General features: G+C 29.7%; 1 protein-coding gene across 18 annotated transcripts in view; it reads right to left on the bottom strand.

Moving 5' to 3' along the window:
- Positions 1 to 18,615, bottom strand: part of LOC107446947 (protein still life, isoform SIF type 1) — a 270,767-nt gene that overhangs the window by 148,847 nt on the left and 103,305 nt on the right. For 12 of the 18 annotated variants that reach the window (XM_043050376.3, XM_087156793.1, XM_087156792.1 and 9 more), the window contains exon 2: positions 9,993 to 10,144. In XM_043050376.3, coding sequence (XP_042906310.2) covers positions 9,993 to 10,114 — 122 coding nt within the window. In that variant the 5' untranslated portion in view covers positions 10,115 to 10,144. The remainder of the gene's footprint in view (positions 1 to 9,992; positions 10,145 to 18,615) is intronic. The other 6 variants (XM_071177065.2, XM_071177071.2, XM_071177067.2 and 3 more) reach the window with 1 other exon arrangement.

The raw sequence follows: 18,615 nt of genomic DNA, 5'->3' as shown, positions 1-18,615 counted from the left end.
TCTTTATTTATTTTCAATTATAATTATTATTAATTTAGAGCCCAACTAACAAGACAAAGAGTCTTGAATTATGAAAAATCCTCTACACAAAAATTAAATTCTGAACGAAAAATAAAAGTAGGCATTTTTAAGTGAACCAAATAAATATGAACGAAAAATACAGTTATTTAAGTGCCTTAAATTTGTGTTTAAAATATACATACAATTAAAAAAAGATTTTCGTTTGTCTTAGGCTTTATTCCCCTATTTATTACAAGTAGTAGAAATTTTCCTCTATTTACAGCCTTTATAACCTTACGTTTTTTTCCTCTTATATTAAAGTACAGGAGAAATAGAAATCATTCTTATTGAGGTTTGAAAGTACTCAAAAGTTAACTTTCGAATTTCGCATCATACAAAAGAATAATTCTAGGAAAATTTGCAACTCATACTGATATGAGCGTCAGACTACTCCAATTAACACCTCATTTGTTACTCTAGAATTCTGACCAATTTTCTTTATAGTTCATGTTTTGCTTTTATTTATTTTTTTTAAAAAATAATTTAAATAAAAAATTAGGAAATTTCCGTGGAAATAATTATCTAAGTAGTGGATATTGAAAAAAAATTTTTTTTTTTAATTTTTAACTTCTGTTTTAATTTTTATATCCAGAACAATAATCGGCTGTAAGTTTCCGAAAGTCTGAAAACTAACCCTGGTGATTTTCATTCGAATAAATAATACAAAATTAATCAAATATTGGTAATTTTTGGTTTTAGTATTCATTTTATTTAGTAAAAACTTTTTCAAATTAAGAAATTCAGCGAAGCTTTTGATTTTGATTTTATATCCACAACAATAATCGACTGTAAGTTTCCGAAAATCTGAAAACAAACCCTAGTTTTTTTCATTTAAATAAGTAATGCAAAATAATTCAAATCTTGGTCTTTTTTGGTTTCAGTATTTATTTTTATTTCATTTAGTTAAAACATTTTCAAATTAAAAAATTTAGTGAAGCTTTTCCAGAGAACTATTGCTCAAATAGTTAATTTTCCAAATCGTTTTCTAATTTTAAGCTTTACTTTTCGATTGAAAATAAGACATTTATTGAATAACAATATTGTTTTACAATTCCTTTTAAGATTTCCAAATTCTGAAAACTAAATTTAATATAATTTTTTTATGAATTCTGGACTAAGTAATTCAGTCTAGCTAAACAAAACAGAATAAATCATAAATGGGATCCTTTTTTGATGTTCAATTCAACTTTAAAAAAAAGAAACTTTAAAATGAGAATTTGTGAAAATATTTCAATTAAAACGAAAAACTGTATACAGTAGATTTTCAAAATCGTTTTTGAATTTTAAGCAGGTTTTTTTAGAAAGATATTTCTGGATTTTTCTTCTTTAACAAAATATTTCAGAGCGTTTGGCTGCTAGTTGCTCAGAAACTGAAAATTAATTTCATTTACTCATTTCATAATTAAAGTAAGAGAGCAGAGCCCTATCCCTACTATATTAGCTGGGAACAGCATCTTTAATTTGAAAATTTTGAAGAGAAAAAGAACTTGACAAGAATTTATCTGGGACAGTTCATTCCTCTTTTTACTCATTTCAAACTTTTTAGAGATGCATAATTAGTATCGATTTTTCAAAAGTCGTTCTTCTCCTGGAACTTTCTTCTTCCTTTTTTTTTCCTTTCTCGAGCTTTTCTTGTTAGTTTTGACCCCTGGGTTATTTACTTTTCTGTTAAAGAGAATTGCCAAGAGTGGAATAAAAACGAAGGATGAAGAAGATTCAGATTTTCCAGCGAGGGAGGCGCCATCTTGCGGAAGATGATGCGACTGGTGATAGGAGTATAAGAACAACTGCTGCTTCAGAGAGGAATAAGGAAGACAAGGGAAGGGGGCTGTAAAAATTCGGAGAAACCAATCAAAATTAAGGTTACAACAGCTTGCGAAAAAGTGAAAGCCGATAATGAGAGTCATTTAAGAAATGTGCTGAAATTTTCTTCCAGAAATTGCTCGTTTTTCGTCATTTTTCTCGGCAATCGCATCGAGGAAGAAATTTTTTTTTCACTTTTTGCTTTTTTAGCACGGAACATATTTGGGCCGCTAATATTCTCTCTTGTGCATTGAAATACTCTATCCTCTCAATGAAGATGTATGAGATATAAATTTGTATAATTTTTTTTAGTAAATTACTTATAGACGAAGAAAAAGACATATAATCAGATTGGCTTACTTCAAAAGAAGCTGAAATTTATTTGAATCTGAAAACAAAAATATTTCATAACTTAATTAAGATTCTTATATTTTTGCAAGTCGAATGTCAGTTCATAGTTTTAGGCTGAGAAATTACAATTAACTACAAAAGTGGTCATATTCTATCGCGTACTTTTCCTACACGCATTACTATAAGCTATAAGTGTTTGAAAATGTATAACTATGACAACTAAAAGATAATACCGTATCTTTCTATTATATTTTTTATATCTCACCATTAAGTTATCTCCTTTAAAAGGAACATTTCAATACTTATTCTTGCCTCTGTTAAAATTTTCATAGAATGCTTTCAACAGTTTATCGGCAGCAACAAAACTTAAATTTATCATCACGTTGCATTACCTCCATCAACACTTACGTTTATCAACACATTTCATTTCGTTAATCGAAATTTACGTTCAGTTATCCTCTGCTTTCCATAAGTGAATTTTTCCACATTGTTGTTACTCTGTTATGAACCAGGGAATATTGAAAAGTTATGAACGTTTCGATCAATAGTAAACGATCAAATAGTTCATAAATTGTCATATCAAAACAGTTTACTCGAGATGGGTCGTATTGTTCAATTTTTAAATTTCAGTTAATAAAAACATCTATGGTAAAACTTTGTTAGTTTGTATGTATATGACTTCGGAATGTATATAGGTTTTAATAAAAGTTTTACTATTAGGGATTTTTGAACGTTGCTTTTAATGAAAATCAATGTGTTCAGTTTTTCACATTTCTCTCATTGAAGAGACGACGAATGATTTATCAAAGGATTTATATCAGTTTTTTTTTGGAACATGCTTAGTGGTTCCACAATCGGGTTGGACCAAATTGTTAATCTGGTAGGCGTCAGTGGAGGAAAATGCTGATGCAGGATCTTTTTAGCATTGTTGCATTTCAGTTGCTCAAGAGGAAATTGAACGAGCTATTTTTACAAAAGATGTCTACTATGTCTACTACTTTGGAGCATGAACAATAGCTCTGAGCCGTATTTTTAATTTGCTAGATCTGATGATGAAATCCTCGCGGAATATCTGTGTAATATCTGTTTATTCAAGACGAATAATGTGCTACTTTTAACCCTTTAACTGCGACATATATTTCAGAAAAATGGACCAAAAATGGAAATTTTTTTGACTGTTTGATTTTGTTCTTTATATTATTATTTTTTATTTTATTTCCAATGAGCTGCACAATCGGTCTTGCCGATGAGCAGACCTAGTGCGTTCTCCAGAGGTGGTATCCACTCTTTCAGGACCACCACAATGGGTGAGATACCGTTGGTCATGTTAATTTAGACGTCTAGTTTCTGCCACACTAGATGGCAGCACCGAGACTCTATTTGGATGCTAAATTGCACTAGGAATTTAAATTTTGCCGGAAGTGCCAAGAGCCAATAAGGCACTCCAGGGATCTTTTACATGCCGCATTTATATTATTATAAAAGTTAGAAAATGGTTTTTTATAACAAAAATAAAATTTTAACTGCAATAACTACTGTATTTATGATTTTTACATACGCATTGGAAAAAGTAATGGATTACACACACATCTTATTCAATTCGAGCAAATTAAACAATATTTTGAAGTATAAATATAACTAGTTTAATATAATATAAGAACACAACACTATGGTTTTCAATACATAAATTTTACAAATCTTTTACAGTATGGTAAATCCCAAAACACGGTACAGCACACAAGCCCATATCGCACTCTCTGCCCTTCACTGAAGTCGTAATTGGTGAAAAAAATAGGACCACTCACGCCATCTATTAGGAAAATAGTGATTTAATTATATAAAAGTAGAAACAGCTCGGGCTTCACAAAATAGAAATGTTACTTTTTCTCCTGCCCGAAGACAGTTCAGGCATCATAAATACTGTACGTTGCCCCCAACTGCGGCTTAAAATATAACTTTTGAACATGCTCTAATCACAAATAGTTGGTTCATACTGTTACATTCATAATATTTATGCTAATGCATTGCTAGATTATTATAATATGTCCAATAATGTCATGAATATATGAATTGATTAGAATAATATTTTGCTAGATTTATAATCTATTGCGTCTAAGGATTCATAATTTTCTGCATTTATAGATTCATAATCTGCAAGACATCAAATGATAAAAACTCTCCCAAAGCTGTTACATTTCAATCCACCCAAAAAATAAAGGACGAGCTGCAGTTACAAAATAATTTTATCTGTTACAAAGTACGTTGATGCAAATATGCTCTAATTCCAATTGAGCTGTGGTGGCTCAGGGGATAGAACGCTCACTTTCCAATGAGGTGCCCTAGATTGGAAATGCAGAGGTGACATGTTGATACGAATTCTGCTTCCGGCTCGCACAGACCACAGTGCTGACATAATATGTACTCAGTGGTAGACGGATCATGGGTTAGAATCTTCTAGCCGCCGGGTAAACCGCAGGAGGTTTTCGTGGTTTTCCTCTCAATGCAACACAAATGCGGATTAGTTCCATCAAAAAAGTCCATCACGAAAACTAGTCTGTCTCAATCCAGGAGTTTTCTGGGTTGAGATCAAAATTACAATAATACGGAATTGAACACTGATAGTTGTAAGCTCAAAATTGGGGCGGCTGTTCAACGCCGGTAACAAAATTGGCTCATATTGCTATTCAATCAGTTATTATTAATTCAGATATTATAATATTATTTAATGATAAAGTTTTTGGAAGAAATCTGTTAAGTCTAGCTAATTTAAGTTCATCAAAACGAAGGAAAGCTACTTTTTCAAAATACTTATTACTTTGAAACAGATATCTGCGTTGAATATTTTGTATTATAACAGCTGAAACACATTCCTTCAATGTAACTTTCGCTAACTATTAGTATGTAAGTCTATGTAAGAGCACTCTCACGCTATTGAATAGAAGAAACACATTCATTTTATGACACCAATCTCTTCCACATTTTCCCATCTGACGGACATTATCCTCAAAAGAAAAAGAACTCTTAAAGATAGTGAATTCTAAATCTTCGCCCTTATCTCTTTTGCCGCTTATTTCACCCTGAAGAGCGTGTAGAAGTCGCTGCATTATTCCCATTATTGTTAAGATAACCGTTAAGATTGCGAGTAAAGGCGAATCTTTGGGGGAATAAGAGCAAAATCGCGCTCACCCTGAGAAGGGAGTTCATCGTTTTAAGGAATTAAGAAGGGCACAAAGAATCGAAATTGTCGCCATGGTGACAAGATTCTGCATTTCGAAAACAGACGACATAATTTTCCAGCATGTTAAAACAAGCAGAGAATATGTTGTTTGTTGGGAGGAAGTTTCGAATCTAAATCAAGGGGGCTGCAGTTTTAGCCCCTTTTGTCATTCCAATAATTAAAGTTATTAAATTAATTGCATGAAATTAATGACTAGTCTTTTATTTTTCAAAATTAAAATTAAAGTAACATATTAGAAGGATACTAAAACATGTCTTACCAAGACTCAGCACCCATTGATTCTATTGGACATCATTTCATATAATTTTATCACTTAGTTAGTTTTAATAAAAAAATTTTATATTTATATGCTTTCATCAAAAATTATTTCGATTTATATACTTTGATTATGTAAAAGTATAACTGGTTTTACTGTGGTTGGTCAGAATTTTAATTTGCAATGAAAATTTTTAAACAATGTAAGAAATTTTAATCTATTATTCTCTTTACATTTTTATGACATATAAACATCTTTTTATTTGAGTCTTATAGAGTTTGTTTCATAGCGAAAATGAGAAAAAATCCACTATAAAAATGTCACATGATATGCAAAATTTTCTAAAAGTTAACATTTATCATTTTTATACATTAATTAAAAATTAGTTAGATTAAATTAATTGAAATTTGTTTTAAATTCTTTTTATAAAATTTATGAGTATACCTTCTTCTAAGCTACATATTTTGTGAAAAAACATATTTTCTACCTTTACTTAAATATCTGGTCTCAGAAGGATATAATCACGTGGTTGCGCATGGTATGCTAATGTTACAGTTTTAAAGTTTCGGCTTATTATCACGTTGAATCAATTTTTGGAAAAAATTTAACTGGGTACCTGAAAGTGACGTCACGCGTATCTGCCGAACCTGATTGGCTGTCCCACGCTTAACGTTGCTTGCCAATATCCAATTAAATATATAGCCTGTGTTATATCTAATAACAGGTTATGTACTTAAATTTTGAGTCATATTTATGAATTGATTTTTAAATTGATCCACATAAAATGATCCAATTTTACTTAATAGGAAGTTTTGAACAAAATTTCAAATTAAGTTGCATTTTAGATGCATTAATACTAAAATGAAACTAAAATAAATGATATATATTAAAGCAAAACAGCAATAATTATTTTTATATAAAACATATAAAAAATATTATAAAGAATGAGCAAGCAATGGTTTTGATCAAAACAAATAATGAATTTGTTATAAAATAGTAATAAATAATACGATCCGTGGGTGGACTTAATATGAAGAAAGTTGCCTTCAAATTGCAGATGTTGTATATAAGACTTTTGATCACATTTAAAATTATTTTCTATCCATGATACAACACCAACAAACCAGCCAAATAGCATGATAAAACCGAAACAATTACATTAAAAAAGTATTAATAAAAATTACAAAAACATAAAAAATTTTATGATTAAAACATAATAAAAGTTACGATGAAAAATATGATAAAGGTAGGATTAAACAATAATTATTATTATAAAAATATCATAAATGTTAGGCTAAAAATCTAAAACAATAGTTAATGTAATAATAAAACAAACAAACAAAACAATTATGAAAATAATTCTTCCTCACATAAATATTGTATAAGAGTGATTTTAAGCAATTTAAAATTAGTTATAGGTTTCAATTTCTATGAATAATATCGTTTTTATTGACTTTTCATTTGGTTCATATATTTGAAAATAGGTTATGGAGTTACAATAAATTAATTTCACACTTTTTGATTTATTGTATCCGATAACAATATTTAAATACAATTATAAAAAAATTATTGCATGCAATTATAAAAATAAAATTATGAAAAATAAGGCATATTATATTTCTATAGTCATTATATATTCATAAAATATAACTTATTGTTTGGCTGAAAAATATGAAAATATAGTGGGTAATGTCATAATTTTGGGTACTTATAAATAGTGTTTCAATAAAATATGCATCAATGGAAAATAAAGCTTTACTCTAGAAATCAGGCATTGCAATTAAAAGTCAAGCCATTTTAATGATCAGTTTAAAATCAAACACGCAAAATCTTAACAGCGAACACAAGTTTCGTTTCTGCGAAACATAACCGCCCTCAAATTTTCCAAAGGCTTATTTTCTCGCATTTAAGTACGGAATAAGATTTAAACGGTTTAACACTTTCAGTAATGTCTCTCCTGGTCGAAAAATTTATGCTACGATAATTACCGCCCAGGAAAGCGTGCGTCGGCTCGATAAGCATGTTTAAGGAGACTAAACGAAGATTATATGAGCCCCAAGCAGTTTCAAACTCATGAGTTAAAGGAGACAGTTTCAAGACCCAATCAACTATGAAACTGGATTTGGGATCTGATGGACTCGTGAAAAATGGATACTAAATATAGGGTTACTAGGACAGCCTATAGTTTATATGCACCCCCGACAGAATTTAATTTTAAATAAAATGGTAGATCATTGATTTTTTTTTATTTTTAGGATGAATTTTTTTTTAACCATGTATCTTGTTGTTTATCGCTCTCTACCTTTTTGTTTGATACTTTCACTTTTGTTCTCATTTGTTAGCTTTATTCCAGTTTCGATTTGAATCAGACTTAACTAGTAGTGTTTTTTTTTACGCTAGCTATAAACTAATTTTCTCATTTTGATATTTCTCAGAAATTTGGATATTTTTCAGTACCTATTTTTTTCAGAATATTCTGGAGCTAAATTAACATTGTACTTTAGAGCAGTGGTTCCCATAGGGCAGGGGTGGCGAACCTTTATGCACCAACGTGCCATTTTTTTCAAAAAATCGTTTGATGAGGTCATAGACGTGCCGTCAAATCATTTTGACTTTGTGATTATTGGGAAAATAATAATGCTAAATACTATCAACTCAAAACTCTTTATTTACTATGAAAAAAAAATACATTTTGCAATGCCTCAGTTGTACGCGTAATTCAACTTAAAGTAACATCAGTGTGACCTCTGTTATTGCAGATTAGATGACAAATAACTTATATTAGGTTGTAAGATGTTAGTTTAAGCAGGACTGTTAAATTTTTTTTTGCTAGTTATTTATTGTTTGCTTGTTTTTTATGGTTATTAAATGTTTTTTGGAATTAATTGTAAATTTTTTTGTTAATAATTGTTTTTTTGTTTTTGTGAATTTCAATTTAATTGTTAATACGCTTTATAGTAAACTTTGTGATCAGTGGCGTGCCCAGTATATTGTGTCACGTGCCATAAATGGCACGCGTGCCATTCGTTCGCCATCCCTGCCATAGGGTGTTCACCAGAATATGCAAATTCGGCTGAATTAGTATCCCAATTTTTAAATTTATAAAGTGTAACATGCTTCTCTATTTAATTTAATTTCAGCAAACCAATTCTTGCTTCTTGACCTAAAATCACATGTTCTCAATTTTTGCTCCATGATAAAGTTCAGAGTTTAACAATTCTGAAATAATTTTCATTTTCTTAGCTTTATTAGAAGTATTTGCATGACTTTTTCAAAAGTTCTTCAGGAGTCTCATGCAAAGCATAACAAACTTTTAAATGTAAAGTTTGCACTTTCTCATAATATCAGTTAGTATTAGTTTTTAAGCATTGTTTGCACTCTTATACTGATATGTTTATACTCTTTTACAAGTTAAGAAAAAAACATGACCCCAATGGAAGGAGCCTGTTTGCATCTAAGAGCACACCAAATGGGAACCAAGCTCCCAACACAAACGTATATCAATATTGTCAACCCTTGACACTTTTACGTAGCTTCCTTTCCTAATCTTACTTAATTATTAATATTAATAATAGTTATTAGCAATTATAATCCCTTAACAAGTAATAAGAATTAACAAAAATGATATTTAAATGTCGTAACAAATATACGTCTTTCTGTTCGTATTTAAAGAAACTGATGAAAGAATAATATTGTTTTTTTCCAGAAGATTTTCTTCTACAGCGAAACAAAAGCAAAAATCTGACATTTCTGACAAGGACATGTCAGCATAAGACGTGCCATATTTATGGGTCCAATCAAATCTAATGCTCTTGAGACGTCATATAGTTGTTTTTTTAAGAACGAAAGTTCTCCTTTTATCAAAATATGTCACCAAGTCTAGGATTCCAGCAAGACTACGACACTGAATCCTTTTTTAATAATTCTATGATATATATCGTAAAAGATAACATGAATTAAATTTCTGTCTGACGTGTTTAACTTTTAAAAGCTTTTATAATGTTTTGAAAGCATATTTGTGTAATTTGATTACGAAATAAAACGGAACTATATGCACTCTCGGATGATTACTGAAATCATATACCGTAATATGGTCCTCTCTTAACTTGCAGCGGAGTATAGATATGGTAAATTGCGTTTCTTTATTTAAGCAATCTTAATAGTTTTAATTCATATGTTTCACATGTTTTCATATGAATATTATGGTTAAGCAGGTGTGAATCTACAAATGAAAGCAGGAATTGAGGGATTTGTAGGGGGGCTAGCAGAAAAATAAGTACAGACCAACGTTGTTCTGACCTGAGCAGGTGTCCATCTCTTCTGCGGGAGTTGTTCCATGGCGAGTCCTCATAGCGATAAGCCTTCCGTATCAAGGGTGCGCACGAACAGCTCAGCTTATTGCCCATCACCACATCTCACACTGTCACTTTCCCCACCTAAAATTCATCAAACGAACAACAATTTATAAAAATTCCAGACTTAATTGCATCAAACAACAGTTTATACACAATACCGGACTTAAATGCATCGAGCAATATTTGCATACAATACTAGCCTTAAATGCATTAAACCACAATTATATGCAATACCGGCTCTTAAATGCATCAAACAACATTTACATACAATAGCGGTCCTAAATGTATCAGACAGCAATTTATTTATAATACCTACCTTAATTGCATTAAACAATAATTGCATGCAATACCAACCTCAAAGGCATCAAACAACAATTACATACAATACCAACCTCAAAAGCATCAAACAAACAATAAAAGCTCTGCATAATGAAATGAAATTTCACATGAAATGCATTTAACTTTGAATACAAAAATTATATCTTTGTTAACTAATTAAAAATTTGAATAATCAACTACGGAAAAAAACGTAAGGGATATAGTAATATATGGTTTGTTGCGTTCTGTTTAGGAAATCAAAAATTTGTTCTCGCCGAAGTTCTGAATTAGTTATTAAAGTTGTTAACCCTTTGATACAGATGGGGTCCAGTGCCTTTGACCAGTGCCTTTTCCTTATATTTTTTTTCTGATGTTCTAATTACAAGCAAAAATATATTTTAGTATTTTTTAATTATTAAAATAAATTTGTTAGATTATCGAAATTATATTAGTACGAAAATGAATAAAAAAAGTAGTTTAACGTTTTTTTCCTTCATGTTCAAAAATTTATCAATTGACTTTGTGAATTAAAGAAATTTCAATGAAGAATAACTCTTTTTCTTAGATCTAAACAACTGCAAATAAGTGCAAATTTGAAAAATTATTGTTTGGAAGATTTTACCTTTAACGCAGAAAAAGAAGACACCAGTGTTTCATGCTGTATTTCATAACCATAAAAAATTAAAATCATAAATATAAAACTTTTCAATTTTCTTTACCTAAATTAATATCAAATAATGAAAAAAAAAATATGAAAAATATGTTTAATAAAAATTTTGAGTCAAAGCTTTAGGAGATTGCGTTTCTAACTTAAAATATAAAAACCTACGATAACTATATAGCGTGTTTTGAAAATAACTATCATTCAAAGAAAATTTGTGGTCCAACACAATTTTGTTTGAAAACAAAATTAACAGACTTCCACTCATATTTTTCTCTTGGAATGATTTGATATTTTACAAAAATCGTTGTTTTAGAGTATTTTCTAGGCAGTATCATCTTTTGATGAGCTTAGTAATAAAATTTGAAGGATATTTAAAAAAAAGGAAAAGATTACTCCTTTTTCTTAGCAGAGTATAGCAAAACATACAGTCTTCTATCTTTCCATTTTTTCAATTAATTGTTCAAATAATTTGCAATTTTTTATATATCTTGCAATTGTAACCATGGAAACATTTCAAATTGCTGAAATTTGATTCGAATTTTGATCCTAAAAAAATAATTGGCAAGTATGCTAAGTTGGATTTTTACCAACTTCAATCAGAATTTGTAAAGAATCGAATACTTGAGTTATGAAATTTATAAGCCAAAAACGGCTGCATTTTAAAATTTTCATTTTTCAAGAACTCTTTGACCGATTTCTTTAAAATTTTGAATTTTGTCATTTAACTATTCAAATCATAATTTGCGAAGTATCGAACAGCTCTTAAGTTATAAAGTTAATGTCGTTATAAAGTTAGTTATCTGTCGTTTAAGTATACGACATAGTTAAAACTGTAGTAAAAATTTATGAACTTTTCAATTAAAAAAAATTTAGACTACTATTATTAAATAAATTGATAAAAATTATAAATTGCTATTAAAAATTATATTTTTACATGGAATAATTTTTAGATAAACGAATTTTATAATTCTGTGCAATTTTTTGTTTTTGATTTACTAAAGATAAATTAACAGGCTATGACGAAATACGCAAATAGTGAGATTAAAGTTAAGGAAATCATTGGTTTTTAGCGCGTGGAACTCGGATTATTAGAACTAAAAGTTATTCAAGGAGATATTTTATTTTTCTGCTCTCTGTGAACAGGTTTGCTTTCTCGATCAGCTATCCTTCCTATACTTCTATCCGGCTTTTATTGACCACAAACATTTTTATTTTTGTAATCACAACAACAAACTTTCTAAAGTCCTTACCAACATCCTTTGTTGCAAACATAAATTTTAATTACAATTCATCGCTGTTTTGAAGAATTTTTGAAATTTTTTCTTTAAGTTTTGAGTATTATCCTCACATATTTTAGATGATTCTATTGTCGGAATTTATTTAAAAACGGAAATTTTTATATGTCATATTAAGAGACAGGTTTAAAAATTTTCGCTCCATAAAAAAATATCAACAGTACATTATTTAGCATTGATTTGGGAGATCATAAAAATTTCTCATAGAAAAATAATTATTTTCATTTCGTCTCTTTTGAAAAAAAAAAAAAACAACATTCAAAACTTAACGCATCAGTGGTGAGAACTCAAACAACAGCTTCTTGAGCACGTAACAACACTTCTCGTACGTCAACGATTTCAACCGAACACAGATTAAGAACAATAACTATCTTTTCTTGAAATCTAAAATTGACAAAAATAACTATCATAAATACCCTCAAAGCAAGTTCGAAGATTTAATTAAAAGTTCCTTTCATTGTTAGCAAACGAAAACAAAATGAAAAAAAAACTTACAAGTAGTTTTATTTGTAACCCCCAAGCAATTTTTTCAGAAAAAAACAAGAATTCCATGTGGACAACTAAGTTGCATTGTTATTTTATTTCACCCGTTTTATTTTTGTTATTGCAACTTTTTTCTTTGTAGAACAAACTGCGATGTGTCAATTTTATCATTTTTATTTTGTGACCGTTCTAAGCAAGGTGGACCAAAATATTTACCTTTGGATCGATACTCCTCATTTTCTGGAACCCCCCCCCTTTCCCGGACTTCTATTTTCCTCTTTTTATCTCGTCTTTTCCTCCAACGGTTTACTTAATTATAAGCAAAAGTTCTTCTTCGAATCTGAGAGGTAAGAGTATTTTCATGGAGATCTTTGAGGTTGAGACGTTAAGTTTATTTGACAAGTTCCAACATCTATGTTCGATAATTGTAGAATAATTGATTGATTTCTATAATTGATTTGGGTATGGAAGTTCTTCTATTATCCAACACTAAATGAGTTAACGAAACTTTAGCAAAAAGAAAGTTCTTCTAAGCAAATAAATAGGAGAAAGTATGCACGGTGTTATACAACAGTGAAAGTACATACTAAGTCATTAAAATAAATTTGAATTCAAATAAATGACATGTAATTCGTTAAACCTATTAGAAATGTGCTATAGTATAATTCGTAATATAAATCAAAGATCGTCAAATAAATTCGTAGTATATAAATTCTTGAAAAAAAGCGCTTTCGACAAAATACTAAAATAGAGATCTATCGACAAAGACTACTCACTTCTGCCTAGCTTAATAGTGTGAGATTGCCGCAGCTGATGATCTCTGGTTATTTCCGTTTCCGTTTTTAAAAGCGCTATATGTTGAGCCACCTCAGCTAAATTTGGCATGTGACATTTTTAACAGCAATCATGGGTCGATTCGCCGTGTAAGAGAAATAGTAACATAAAGCAAAGCAAACGTTGCCACCGGCGGAAAAGAAATACAATCAAAATTTGGATGCCACGTAAGAGAATTATATATATTAGATACATTACAATGCAATAAAATACATTAGCAATGCCTGCTAGTGAAAATAAAAATAAAAGCAACAGCGATCGCCATAGCAACGCATGCGCACTGTTTTCTATTACTGTTGAACACAGTTGAAAAGTGTGTGCACGCCATCAAATCCAAACCAAGACCCATTTTGCCAATGGGTAATAAAATAAAATAAAGCACCCTGAATGACTTTTGATCTAATGCTCAGATTTTCACGTACTAAAACTCAATATTAAGGTTGGGTAAACTAATTTTCTAATTGTGTGCAAAAAATTTTCAATACGCTGAAACATTTTACAAGGTATGGCGAAACACTTAAAAAGTAAAATTGACATTAGTGTGTTCAAACTTCGGAGTGCGCTCCTGACCAAAATACAGGGAGCATATTTACCAGAATTCGACTACTCGCTTTGTTTAGAGGGTCAAGAAAATCTATCAAAAAATGTATGTTTAATCAGAGACACTGCTTTGTGTCTGATTTCGATTCTTAGCCTGTTTACATCGAAGTGGATGATAAGCTCTCAATTCGAACATATATCAACATCGCCAACTCTTAAAATGACGTTGCACAGCCTTCCTTTTGCTTGCTTTCTTAAATCGTGTGAAAGGAGGAAAATAAAACTTTTGTTTTGAAAATAAAAGTTTTGTTTCGAATCAAAACTATTGTTTTGCTAATAAGGATTGATAAAAATGATATCTAAAAATCGTAACAAATATATCGTTCGCATTTAAAGAAACTGATGAAAGAATAATAAATATTAAAAGGGAAATTCTACAATAACTTTAAGTCTATATAATCTAAAATTGTTTTGAAAAAATAAAGACTAAGAAGTTTACTGTCTAAATTATCCTTCTTTGTTCTTAAGACTGTTTTTCGAAAGCTCTTTAGTAGCATGAAATGATGTTTTCGTGCAAATAATATGCTATTTTCATAACTGATTTGAGTTTGTAACAGTTACTTACGTATCGGTTAAACTTCACCGTCAGGTCAAGTTTAGCCGATTTTTAGTCAGCGCCCTCAGTATTTATTCTGAAAACATCAATATGGAGAAAAGTCAGTTTTTAGACAATGAAAAGCGTTTGTGATCTAATTTTTCAATATTTAGAAATTTACTCCAATGCTGCATTATCTGGGCTCATAAAAATTTGCAAAAAATGGGAATAAGACATTGATTTTGATAAATTTTATCTAGGTGAAAAATGCCTCCAAATTTGAGATTTTTCAAAAAGTTTGAGGACTTTTAAAATATTTTAGTTATTTGTCCGTTCTAAAGACCAAATAATTTTTACAGCAGGTATACAGTTTAAAATTATAATTTACTTCAAGTGTAGGGCATACAAATTGTGACTTTTTTTTATTTTCCTCGATGGAAGAGCTTCGAAAAGCCTTGTTTAACAGCTTAAAACACTGGAAAGGAATTTTCATATTATTTGTCGCACTCCTTTCTTCGCCAAAAGAAAGGGATCACGTGACAAGAAAGAATCTGATGTTTGGGACAAGGACAGATTGAGAAATATGATAGCGTGCTTGCTCTAACTCTATGGGTGGGGAGGAAGAAACTTCTCAAGCAATTTGCGAAAATATTTAGTCCCGTCATATTAATATACAAACTGTAGTGTATCCATAAAAATACAGTTCCAATTCACTAGTACATAAGACATACTGGCTCGTTTTTTTGATGGGGTACCTTTTCATAGATGAAGGTTGATAGTCTACTCTCCCCACACGGGTGAGCTTCGGACGTGATATGAACATGCCTACCTTGACAGAAACTCCCTCTTCGATTTGAACATGCCTACTTCGATCGATTGTCCACATTGAACAGTTGACTTGCTACTTGTGACATTATCCAACTCCTCGTGCTGTTGCTACTCAGTCTCGGTCACACACAACGTCGGCCTGCATACACTCGACTGCTAATGGCAACACTGGAGCAACCACGACCTTGAACTTAATACAGCTCTCACGTTCATCATTTAAAAAATACGGTGATCTTAATACAGCTCTCCCGGCGTCTCACAAAGCAGCAATGAATCAAACAGTGGTATCCCTTCATCGAATTCCATCACAGATATAATTCTGGAGGAGGAGTACTGTAGTGTGTCTACCACTAAAAAAATACAATTCCTATTCACTAGTATATAAGACACGTTAACGCTATTCTATGATGGTGTACCTTTTCATAGATGACATGGTCGATAACCTTCACCCCACACAAGCGTTTAACAATAATTTATTCTTATGTATAAAAGGAAGAAAAAAAAAACTATACATAATTATACAGATGCTCAGCTATCTCTCCGGTGACAAAAGAAATAAATGGGATGGTTCCGAGAAATATTATTTCATACCAGTGAAACGGATATATAAGAATTTTAAAAACCCTTATTCGGATGAAAGAAACTAAAAATAGTTGAAAGCAACAAAGTAACGTATCGATTGATTGTAAGGGATTGTGGGTTCATTGACCCCGTCATGAGACAACATGTTTTTGAAAAGCTTATTATCAATGAGATTTCTGGTATTGGTAGTATATTCAAAATACTGTTGGGTTCTCAATTAGCTTTTTTTAAGTCAATTAATTGATTAAAATAAAGGAAGCAACGCTCTTAGTGAAAGCCAGCCTTTTCCAGTAAACACAAGAAACATTTTTGCAAAGGAAATTACGCTTTATTGGATGAATAGAAACAAAATTAAATTAAATAATACGTAAATGATAACGGATGAATTCGACATGAATAAACTCTATAAATGGGGGTAACTTTTTCATCGACTTTCAAATAATTATTTAAAATACATGTCAAAATGAGATGGGCAGCAAATTAGTTTTTTAGCGACAAAGGAACAAAAACGAAACCAATCGAATCACTAAAGAGGAAGTTATTACGAAAACATCAAAACCAGTTTGATTGCTTGAGGACATTTTGAGGCCTTCTAACATCTTCTTGAGTGTTAGCTTCTAATATATTGAGCAACAATTGATACAATTTCATTACTTAAAAATAATATTTTAAGATTGGTTTTTCTGTTTATCTTTCTTTTACAAAATAAATTCTCTAGGCAAAAATATAATTGGTTTTACCTTATTTGGTTAAAGTTTTCAAATACAATAAAAAATCATAAGGAAGTTAAAAAATTCAAATCGAGCAACCTTTGAGACTATTTTATGTCATATACTCGTGCAAGTATATATATATATATATATATATATATATATATATATATATATATATATATATATATATATATATATATATATATATATATATATATATATATATATATATATATATATATGTAGCAGTACAATTTGTGGTAGGGAATGGGTTTATATAAACAGTGGGGAATTATAATTCGATGATGTTTTTATTTCGTCTTTCGTCGTCCCACGATTAAATAGGAATTTACACGTAGTTTAACTTCAATTCGAGACTAGGACACTTCGCCAAGACTAAGCAAGGATTCCATGATATGGCGTAGAATAGTTATTGATTTCAGTCAATGTTTAAGTTCTTTTGCAGCTTTTTGGCAGTGTGTTGTTAATAACAAAATGGACATCCTATTGAAGTAATGAATAGAGGATCATATTCAAATTTAGTTAATTTTAAATTTAGCTTTAGTGTTGAGAAAAATTTTATGCCTATTTTGACATGAAGATAATTAAGTTACATCTTTGCCTCGAGATTTAATTAGAAATGCATGCAAGCGCAATGGAAAATGAATGTATGTATGTATTCATACATCCAATTATTCAAAAAATACCATCTAATTGTTCCGAATTGTCTCATTTAAATTATTACAACATGTTAGTTATAATTATGGGTGCGAGAAACATCAAAGACCATTGATTTTTCATCTGGTTTCTTTACAATTTTTATAAGTAATTCTTGTAACACATTTTAATATAAATTCAACATAAAATGAACGTAATACCTGTGAAATTAACTGAGACTATGTAAACTTGATTTGTGTAAATGACCACGCATTAATTTATTCAGAGTAGATCTATATTAGATGGCCATGTGATCATGTGTTCATGGCCATGTGATTGAACGAAAAAGAGTGAAGAAGTTTTTTTCTCGCCATATAAAGCAGATTCTGGTTCATTTCATTCATAAAGTGTACCTAATTTAGGTTTCAAATTTGTCTTCTGATTTGAATTCAAACTTTCAAAAATAAGGAGAACCTTATTCTCTTTTCTATAATTTTATATAATTTTCTAATAATAAAAATAATAATAAATATATATACATACATACATGCATATATATATATATATATATATATATATATATATATATATATATATATATATATATATATATATATATATATATATATATATATATATATATATATATATATATATATATATATATATATATATATATATATATATATATATATATATATATATATATATATATATATATATATATATATATATATATATATACCAGAGTTGACCGTTGATTACAGTAATTGATTACAGATAATTACAGCTGTAATCATGATTAAAATTTTGGTTACAGTAATCAATTACTTGTAATCATGATTCCAAGTAATTGCGATTACAAGTAATCACAACAAAAACGATTACGAGTAATTATGATTACAAGTAATCAAAATATATGATTACATGTAATCATGATTACATGTAATTTGATTACATGTAATTTGATTACATGTAATTGTGATTACTTGTAATCAAACTATACGATTACAAGTTATTACGATTGTATACTATAGTCAAAT

The sequence above is a fragment of the Parasteatoda tepidariorum genome, chromosome 2 (assembly GCF_982258835.1).
Source record: "Parasteatoda tepidariorum strain Cologne lab strain chromosome 2, Ptep-v5.0, whole genome shotgun sequence".
In the NCBI taxonomy this organism is placed as follows: Eukaryota; Metazoa; Arthropoda; class Arachnida; order Araneae; family Theridiidae; genus Parasteatoda; species Parasteatoda tepidariorum.
The sequence above is the reverse complement of the archived record's forward strand: the minus strand, read 5'-3'. Positions and strand labels throughout refer to the sequence as shown.